At 45.4% G+C, this 10,200-nt stretch overlaps 1 protein-coding gene across 7 annotated transcripts in view; it reads right to left on the reverse strand.

The window, feature by feature from the left end:
* Positions 1-9,475, reverse strand: part of mecom (MDS1 and EVI1 complex locus) — a 131,336-nt gene extending 121,861 nt beyond the window's left edge. For all 7 annotated transcript variants that reach the window (XM_069668344.1, XM_069668343.1, XM_069668338.1 and 4 more), the window contains exon 1: positions 9,076-9,475. In XM_069668344.1, coding sequence (XP_069524445.1) covers positions 9,076-9,112 — 37 coding nt within the window. In that variant the 5' untranslated portion in view covers positions 9,113-9,475. The remainder of the gene's footprint in view (positions 1-9,075) is intronic.
* Positions 9,476-10,200: the final 725 nt, after the last annotated feature.

Genomic DNA, 10,200 nt, shown 5'->3' on the forward strand with positions numbered 1-10,200 from the left:
TCAACTATAACATTAACAAATTATCTAAACCCAAGCTATGTCTTTATCTAAACACAATAAGCTACTTTTAATGTCTTAACCTAACCAAACTGTGAGTGATTCACTTAACTAGATATAACGTTGGCTGTTTGTTAGGCTCAGGAACCAAAAATAATAACATATTTCTCTGCAAAGTAAAATATTTTAAATTTGTCAAGATTTAGTGTCACGTCTTCATAAATGATCACAGAATAAATCAGATAAAGATTTAAAGGTTACAATTAGGCGTAAGGTCCCCTGATAGTTTAGTCTTGGCCCTCAGATAAAGAACAGGTCAACAAACAACTTCTTAGGTTTGGGTTTTGTCAGCTTATCTGAAAAGAGATGAGAAGGCGCTGTGCAAGCCGAGATTGTTCATAAGACACACAGCACTTTCTGTGATGCAACTGCCAGGAATGAGATACCGTGTTTTTAAGTCCACTGTATCACTTATATACCACTTTCCCACCAAAATTAGTGCGTTGACGCAGGTTTTTCAGACCTGCTTATAGATGCCGAAATGTCCGTTCCCATTGCCAGTGAAGTACGCTCCTGTCGGCCTCTTTTCTGCTGCCTCACCGCCTGACGTCACAGATGCGCCCGAAACAGGGTTAGTTAACAGTGAAGATGTTACGGTGCTTAGGTCTTTATTGTATCTATTACTCATTCAGTCTGATTATCAAACTCGGCGGCGACAAATTTGGAACAATGTTCGAGCGCTGCTTGGACGGAGACGGGCGGAATTTGTAGCTGAGATGACGAGGAGTCGCAGAAGTTACAGACGGAGCATAGCATCGCGTGCCGGAAAGGGGGCGGAGATTAATGTGTCGACACAGGTTTTGTAACTGAATAACTGAACTAACCACAGTTTGCTCCACTGCTTAGACAACAGAATGTAATCATTATTTGTCTGCAGTGCTGTACTCTGTTGCCCTCTGCTCTTCTTTATTACTATATTAGTTATGATTGCACCCATAATCATTCACTTATTCTACTGTTCACACTCTGCGCGAGAGAATCAGAAGTAACCCCTTAAATGCTAACATATGTTCTGTCCTCCGACAGAGATGAGTGGGGTGTTTGGTCTGCTCTCGCTCTGTCTGTCTGTCTGTTCAGCCGAGCGCTGCGGGCCCACGCGGCTGTCCCGTGTTGTACTTGGCCGGCCGTCTGCTAACTGTCAGCGCAGTATCTCCTTACACTGATGAATGGGAAGTTTCCAGACCTTTCCCAAAGCTTTCATTCCCTTGTTCCAACGCTTCATCCAGAGGAATTGCCGAGAAAAAAAAAAGGGGGCGCCTCCGCCTGCCCACCAGCCTCCCTCAAGGGGAGCACCAACGCAAAACCGGGCATGGAGGCTCTTCAAAAGTCCCTTCAAAAGGGGAGAAAGAGAGATGGAGCGAGGGAGGGAGGGAGATACGGAGTGAAAGAGAAGAAACCAAAGAAATGTGGTGGGAGAGCAAGAGAAAGAGAGACAGAAGATGGAAGGAGCATAATCCTGTGAACAGTGAACATGTGAATATCAGGCCAGTAGGGGTTTGGCACGGTGCGTGAAACGGAGATAAAATCGATTAGCTTGTCCACTGACCCAGTGAGCGGCCCGGCCCCCCGTTGCCCCAGTCCTGCCACAGCCCTGACAGAGACGTCCAGGCCCAGAGGCCCCCAGGGGTCCCTTCTGGACACTGAGGTGAACAAAGTGGTGCCCTCCTGTCAAACTAAAGCCCTCAAGCACCAGCAAAACAACAAACCATGCTGCAGCGCTTCGCTGCTCTCTGATTCCACAGGAGACAGGAAAGATGTAGTGCGGGCTGCTGAATGAGGACACTGTGAGTAAGAGCTGCTGCTCAAAATACACAGCGGAGGTGCTTATTAAAGGGAAACATCTTTTTTAATGCAAGATTTCAGCCAACAGAAGTCAACTCATATAAAAAAAGATGCTATTTTGTCTTTTCTATTTGTCTGTTAAACCTTAGTTCCCTTTGTTTCATTAAATAACTTATTTGAGGAGCAATCTCTGCTCACTTATTTCACTCTTAACTTCCTGTCAGCCAAATACATAGCTACAATAACATGCAATTAAGGTTGTCAAGTTATCATGTAATAATTCCAGAAACTGTCGAGCATTTCTTAGAAATTCTGAAGCCCAGGCCTGACATACTTCCACCTGTTGATAGACCCTGATTCCTCTCCTTATCATTTTATCGCCTTGTTTTCCTCTCATGATTTCCTCCGCTGGATCGCTGGGTGAGCAGCACCTCTTTGATTCCTGGCTCATTGTAGTGTATCTGACCCTGGAGGTCACACAGTGGAAAGAAGTGGATGTGTCACCGCTAAGCTCTTCTCCGTGTTAGAATAATATTTCTATGGTGCATTTAGGATGCTAACGCTAATCAAAACAGGACATCCTGAGGAGGGCCGTGCTCTCTCTTCCCTGGCCTCGCTCGCCGGCCGCTTCATGTTTTTGTGTTTGCGGAGGAGCGACAATCCCAGGAAGCTGCGAGAAGGGTTCATCAAAGCTCCGAGCAGGGGGCCCCGGCCGCAGGATCGCTGGAATGCGCCGTGGAAAGGAATCTCTACTGTCCTATTGTTCCCTTGTTTCCTCGGTCTCATCACACGCCGGCACGTCCAGTTCACTTACAGGTAAGCAGCGCTAATCAGCCCTGCATTCCTTTCTACGGCCGCATTCTTTCCTCTGCTGCGACCCTGGCTGACCAACAACACACATGCGCAGACACACAGAAGGTGCACGGCTAATACGGACACACATGCACAGAGGGGAAGTCATCAACACAGATCTCAGAGGACAGGGACATGGTGTTTCCTTTTCTCAGACATGGGATTGGGAGTGGAACAGGGAGGCGAGTACTGATGGTCCAGTGGAAAGATGACCCAACTCCCACAAACCGGTCGTAGGGAAATGGCTCGACAAGTTCCCTCTCCATCCAGACTAATTAAGAACTGTGAGAGACAATACAAGACATCCTACAGATGCTGTGAAAACTTCCATCTATTTTTCATATCTTAAACTTAATCGACCTCACTGTTCCGAAGGTTGTCCCTTGTTTAATGGAATCACAGCTTGCCCTGACTTTTCCACTTTGTGGCTCGGACTGTAACCGTCAAAGTTTCAGCACTACAACGGGCGAGACAGCGGCTATCAGATCCAATCAGGTGAATGTGGTGCAGCGCAAACTTCATCAGGAAGGCCAACGCTTTGATCACTTCTTCTCCTCTCATCTCTCCCAGCCTGCGAGGGTGAGAGGTCACTGCTTAATGAGCTTCAGGGCGGAGAGCGGGGGGTGGCTTGTTGTGGCTGAGATGAAAGGTGTAAAGAAATCACTCGCACATAGCACACAAACACATAAACGAGAGCACCTGACTGCTCTGCCCTGTCCTCCCTTTTTCACCTACAGATGGGCACGACCTGATGACCGGTTCCACCACTGTTGAACAAGGCTCTCCTCCTCCCCGTCCCTCCCTCCCTCCCTCCATCTCTCAGGCCAGCCTGCTCCACCCAGGGAGATCCCCAGGCAGTGCTGGAACACACTGTTATCACCACATTCACAAGGCGATTGTTGGCTTATTCCTGTTTATAGCTAAGTGCTCCCTTCAGTGTGTAAGGGTGAAAACAAAACAAAAAAACACTGTTCTCTGTGTCAACACTCAGTGACAGTGATTAAAGCAAACACAAAGATATTAACAATTCATTTAAAATAACTTTGCTGTTATCCAAAATGAGTTACAGAGTCACTAAAATAAAGGCAGCTGATGAAACTGATCCAGTTCCTGCACCCACTATAGGGTTTATGGATGCACGATACTGGATTATTTGCCGATATCCGATAGCCGATTTCGATACCGATATATTGCAGAGAACATCAAGTCTCCCCTGCAGTGGAATTGATATCATGCCTACTCTTATTGTAGCGGCCAAAAACTGCCATACTGCAGACATCAGAGCATTTAGGCAGAATTAAAGCGTTTTATCGGCAGAAAAATGATGCTGATATGTCATTTTTAAACCATAATCTGTAGATACCGATAACGTGCCGATATTATCATGCATCCCTAGTAGGGTTAGTGAGATATAAAACCGTACAATGATCATATTGCAGCTGGTAAACTGACATGCAAACATACATCATGTCTGCCGCCTGGAGTGAAGTGCTGCACACAAAGATTGGCAGCTAGAATAAATTCATATCATGCCTCTTGTTTCTCCTACCTCCCCATAAAAGCACTCAACAATGTAGTAAAGTGACTTTGTGTAGTTAGCTGATGTGAGACATGAGGCCAGAGTGTCGGGCCCTGTTTCTACCACCTGCTTCAGGTAATTGATTGGAGTATAAAGTGATTGAGTTTCTTTAATTAGCTAACAGACATCTCTTCTCAGAGCACGCCAAGGAATGCTCACTTCACGCCGCCTCATTAATACCCTGCGGCAGACCGCACCATCAGCAATCTGTTGACATTATACCTCCTCAGACATCATAACGACACACAAATCAGTTTGATGTCTGGCTAAACTTTAAACCTCAGCAGAATGCCATTTATCTCAGACCAATCTGTGATGAGAAAACGGCGACACGTCACACGCTTGACAAGTCGGCATATACTCTGCAGAGCGCCTTTGTTTTGTGCAAAAAAACCTCGCACGCACACACTCAGCTCGTCCAAATAAGCACAAACACACACCTCCCCTACACACACACACGCACAATCTATAAAAATATGCTTAGCTTGGGACTGCGCTGTTGATAATGACCTCAGCCTTGGCACCGTACTGGGCCAGACGGGACTGCCGACAGACTGGAGGCTTTGTGCGGACTCCCTATCTCTAACTCGGTGACCTTTAGGGGGAGAAGAAAGCTGAAATGCCTTTTTTTTTATTTAGAAGGGGTAAGGCTCGCTCATTGTTCTGTGTTGGTACGGTTTCCCTGTGGTAAACACACAGCGGTTCCCAGGCTTGACATGTTGCTGCACACCCTCCTCCCGCCCTCCCCTCCCTCCATCCATCCCTTGGTGTTCCCACACTGCCCTGTCTGGGTCGCTGCGCCACAACTCCCCCCCCCCTCCAACAACAAAACACACACACACACACACACACACACACACACACCACATTCAACATAAAAAGATCACCCATTAGTGCGCCACCAAGGCAGGAGTCAAAAACTAATACTTGTCCGTGTATGCGTCCTGAAACACGTCACATAGATGATGCTGTGAGGTGGAGGAGAACAGGGGGTGCAGAGGGAGTAGGGACAGGAGCGAAGTCCGCTGTGTCGGGGTCTGTAGGGGACCCCTGACGAGGCCTGGAAGCTCCCTGCGTGCTCCAGGACAGGGGCCATCCTTCAAGCAGGTGACAACAGGACATAAACAAACCACTAACCTCATCAGCTCTCTGTTTACAGCCCTGAGAGCGAGTCCTGGACCGCTCATTAACATCAGAGACCTTCCAAAAGAGCCAATTTCTGATGCGAGTGGGGAGGAGGAAAGTGGACGACATGTCAGACAGATGGGGGCGTTGATAGATGAGAGGGGCCTGGGTCACATTCGACCCCACCACCCCAAATTCACCGACACACACAGACACACTAGTTACGTACACTTGTAAGATAACTAACACACATAAAGGCCGCATAAATGTGTGAGCATGTCTTTTGATATGCTTTACACCGGGTTTGACAAGCAGCGGCGCTCCTGTTATAAGCTACATGTTCACAAATGTGTGTGTTCATTGTTTTAGCCCTGATCACATAACTGTAACACATTCACAACTTTGCATCAGAAAGTACAAGTCCATTTAAAAAAGGGTGGACAGATCCTCGTACACTTACTCACACAAGTATTTCACTTCAAGCGCATTTCACACACAGACTTTCATCTCAAGCAAATGTGGATTAAAAGAAAGTCAGAAGCAAGTCATTGAATCAACTATTACGCCATTAATATAAACTATAATCTTTTAAATAATTAACTGTCCGAAGGAGAGAAATTATTAGCAATCGCGAAGATTTTGTGATTATGGCCAAAGAGCTGTGAATTAACGTGATGGAGCTTGATAAAGGAGAAAAATATTATATTCCATATCTGCATCTGACAACAAATTAAAAACAAAGATTAAGAAACGTGAAAGGAAAGAGAGGCCTCAGTTATTCCTGATCCTGTCAATTACCGAAGAAGATATGGGACATTTGTATGCGGAGCTTTGGCACCAAGCGGAGCGCAGGCAGAGAGCACCGCTCCGGGACAACGAGGGCTGTTTAATGGGGTCTCTATTTCACTTTCCTCGCGCCGGCCCGCTCCCTCTCACCTTTTAAATGGGCCGATCTATTAACCGTTTTAATGAGCTCCGCCAGACAAACGCGGGATGCATGGCCCATTGCACAATGTGAGCAGGACGACGCACTTCTCAGCGGCGGAGAGGAGAGGCGCTGACAGACAGCTAGACACCGAGGCGCGCGAGGCCTCCCTCTCTTTTTCTCTCTCTCTCTCTCTGGCGCACGCGCACACACGCGCGCAGCTTCTCGCGTGCCAATCAGGGGTGTCAATTTTAAAGTTATGCATCCAATAAGTAAAATGAGCCACATTTAAGGATACTGCCGACCAATGAGTGATGGCTGACAAAATATTGTGGTCAAAGTGAAAAATGATTATCAAATAGCAGCGTGTGCCTCGGGACACTATTTTAAAGATTTAAATGCTCCATTGCCTCTTGTTAAGCTTCCAAATAAGTTTAATGGAACTTTTCCTTTAGGTTCATATTATTTTAACCGTGTAAGAAGCTTTTGAAAAAGGATTTACATACTGGAGGTCTGTAAATCACTCTGTTAAGTTGTTAGATTAATCGTTATTTTAATAATTCCTGACAAATTATCAAAAACCTCCACACACCTTATAATCAAGGGGTTTTTATTGAGACACAAATAAGCTAAACGGGCCTTTAATTAGGCCTACACTTAACTAGTTTGGACCATCAAAGCCCCCCTCCTCCATCTCTCTGTAGCCCACAATTCACCGCGGGGTGCGGCCTGTACGCCTTGGCTATACTTAGTTGGGAAGCAAAGGCGCGTTTTTGTGGCGCACCGCATTACATCTGGACGTGCGGACTAATCAGTCAACCTCCATCAATCACTCTTACGTTTACCACCCCTCCATCACCTCTTCTATTGCATCCACCCCCTTTTTTTTTTTATCACCCGGCTGCTCTGCACGGAGGCCCCGTACATGCCCGTTTTAACACGACTGCTCCGGACAGGCGGGAGGCACACACTGAACGCATTTACCAGCCGAGCTCTTATGAGGGGTCTGGGAATTTAAATATTCACTGTTGACACTGTGCAGACATGGCCGGGGGCCAGAGCGGGCCCGCTCCTCCGGGGACCCCTGAACATTCCCCCGGTCTGACTTCAGATGGAGAAATCTTCGTCTCCCATGTTGAGAATAATAATAGTTAAATAAGAGGAATTATCCCTCTTATGTTCTCTGCGCGGCTTTAATGGTTTGCGAAGAATGTAGAAAAGTTTATGCATGTGCGCGTCTCTTTGCAAACTCTTCTCTGTCGCCGAGCTGTGTTTGTTACAGTCAACAGAGAGCTGGAAGGCCGCGACAAAGAAAATCAAGTGTTTTCTTTCCTGTTGTTGACGCTGATGATGATGATGATGACAGTGCGTGTTTATGTGTGCGCGCGCACCTACTTCATGAGTGTCAAAATATTTTGTAAACATTCGATATAATCAAATAAAAAAATGACAAAGTGATAAATTAATATTTGCAGTGTTTATAAACTTTATCAGCATGTGTTCAGTGTCACTTTAACTGGCCGCATTACAGCCTCCCAATAACCTGCTGCCCAGTCATTTTAGATATACGTTGCAGCTGTATCACAATTTTGGTTTATTTACTGGATTTAGCTTTATTTGTTTGCTAACATACAAATACGGTACATGACGTGTGCAAAACTGGATGTAAACACGTCACAAAACTCTGATGAAAACCCTGAAGTCCTCTGCTAAAAAACTAATGTGAAAGTATTAAAATCCTGCAGGCCTGTGCTGCTCGAGATTTGACCTCACTTTCCCCATTTCTGCCAAAAACATGTGCAGTACAATTTTATAGTAAGAACACAAACAATTAAGTCATCTTAAGAGTCGAAGCAGCTCGACATTTCGGCAAAACATGAATGAAACAGCTTTAAAAAAAAGCTATGTAATAATTTATTGGAGCAGATCGATGCATGAATAGCTATATCAATCATCTCCTGCATAAATCCGAATAGTTGATTGCGTTCAAGTAATTAAATCGATTTAATGACGAGAGTGTTTCGATATTATACCTTCTTTAATCACATATATTGACTGTTTTCAGTTGATATTTTATCCTAGATTAATTTTGTTGACACAGTTAGAAGTCTGCGTAGCGTAATAACAGGAAAGTTACAGTCTGTAAAGTATCAAAATAATTAAAACAGAGTCTGAATTAGATCATTAAACACACATTCCGCACGAAAACGAGCTCGGGACGAACTGCATGACTCACATCCACAAAAAGTCACAAACACACCAGATCCTCTCCCCCTGAAACACGCCAGCCTAAGTCCTCGTTTTCTGCACACTTCCTCCATCAAAGCCTGCCTTTTTCTTGAGCTGCTCCCCGCAAACTGAGGTGACCGGCAGCCCCGCAGCATGCCGCGTGCAGCGACTGCAGCACGCCTGCCGATGCACAGGACTAACACTCCACTAGGAAACTACAGCGCCCACTAACTGCAACCAGCGAGTCCAAAGCTGGAGCGAACGCCCCGCAGAAAGTTCCTCCATCGCTCCACAAACTTTAAACTTTTCTCTCTCTCCGTCGTGTCAGCGTCTCTTTGTTTGTTTTTTTACTTCGCGACACTCTGATCATTCTGTCACTCTTAACAGAAGAATAAGGATTATGGTTTTCTGGTGGAGATGAAATCGTAACACAAACTCTTGATAAACGCAGTGATAACAGCGACAGTCTCTAGGTATATAAGATGGCATGTTTGCAAAGGAAAAAAGAAAGGGATGTTGCACCTACTCGTGGCTAGTTTCCGTGCCCTGCCTTTGGACCTCATGGTGCCAGTCTCTCGGCGTGGGTTTGTTTGGATTTTTTCTTGGATCTTTTTTCCTCCTTTTTGTTTTTTCTCTGTCCTTTTTCTCTGGGTTTCTCTCAATCCAAACGCGCTATCTCTCCAGCATTGTCAGTCTGGACACCTTCGCACATGCGCACAGCCCCAAATCTGCCGGCAGCAAGTGCCAGAAAAAGTTTGGGACGATTTATCACTTTGATATCAACCTGATCTGGTTCAGGATGCGTGAATCGGGGTGGACATCTCCTTTCGTGTCAGACTTTTCAAACGATCGCAGTGAGAGAAAGTGGGGCACACTGTAAAAAAAAGAAAAAACACGTCCAACGCTGCTGCAAGCACAGAATCAGTCTTCATGTTTGTTTAACGCGTGGGGAAAGTTTGGAAGAGATGCGCACCCTGCCTTTTTTTATCAGCATCTTTTAACGAAACAAGACACGTGTCTCTACATGAGGAGGCAACATTATTCAGACAAGATTATTCAACAATTTAAAAGTTAGAATAAAGTTAATCCTCCCGACGCAATGAAGATCTGTCAATGTTTCTGAAGATTGGAGATGTTGGATTATAAAATGCTTCATAAGGTGGATATTTTTTGCAGCGCAGCGCGCACCCCGGAATCACGTCCTGCCCCGGACATGAATTATAACGACTTATTCTCAATCCTCCCTGCGCACCTTTTCTCTTTAAATGCAGCCACATTCATCACTGTTCGCTTAAATTACTATCGCTGCACAAAGTCATTAAAGATTTTATAGGTTTTAATTGCGTTTTTACCATTCTAGCGATCACTGGTAAATGAATGAACCACCCCTCCCTCCCTCTCCCGCTTGGGCAGCAGGCTGACAGCTCGGATATGAGAGTGCCCACGTTTTTTCCTCTCTCTCTCTTTATGCTGACAATTATTAATATGTTAAGTGCTTAGCATTAATGCCTGTTTGAGACGTTAATTTCATCACTTTGTAATTGCTGGAGCTCGAGAAGAGATGTTTGCACCTGATATACCTTGGAAGGAGATCGGCTATATTAACAAAAAAAAAAAAAAAAACCTTCAGTGGGCGGAATAATGTTTGAAT

The sequence above is a fragment of the Semicossyphus pulcher genome, unplaced genomic scaffold (genome assembly GCF_022749685.1).
Source record: "Semicossyphus pulcher isolate SPU_LCO1_2020_fin unplaced genomic scaffold, fSemPul1.0.p SCAF_19, whole genome shotgun sequence".
NCBI classification, from domain to species: Eukaryota; Metazoa; Chordata; class Actinopteri; order Labriformes; family Labridae; genus Semicossyphus; species Semicossyphus pulcher.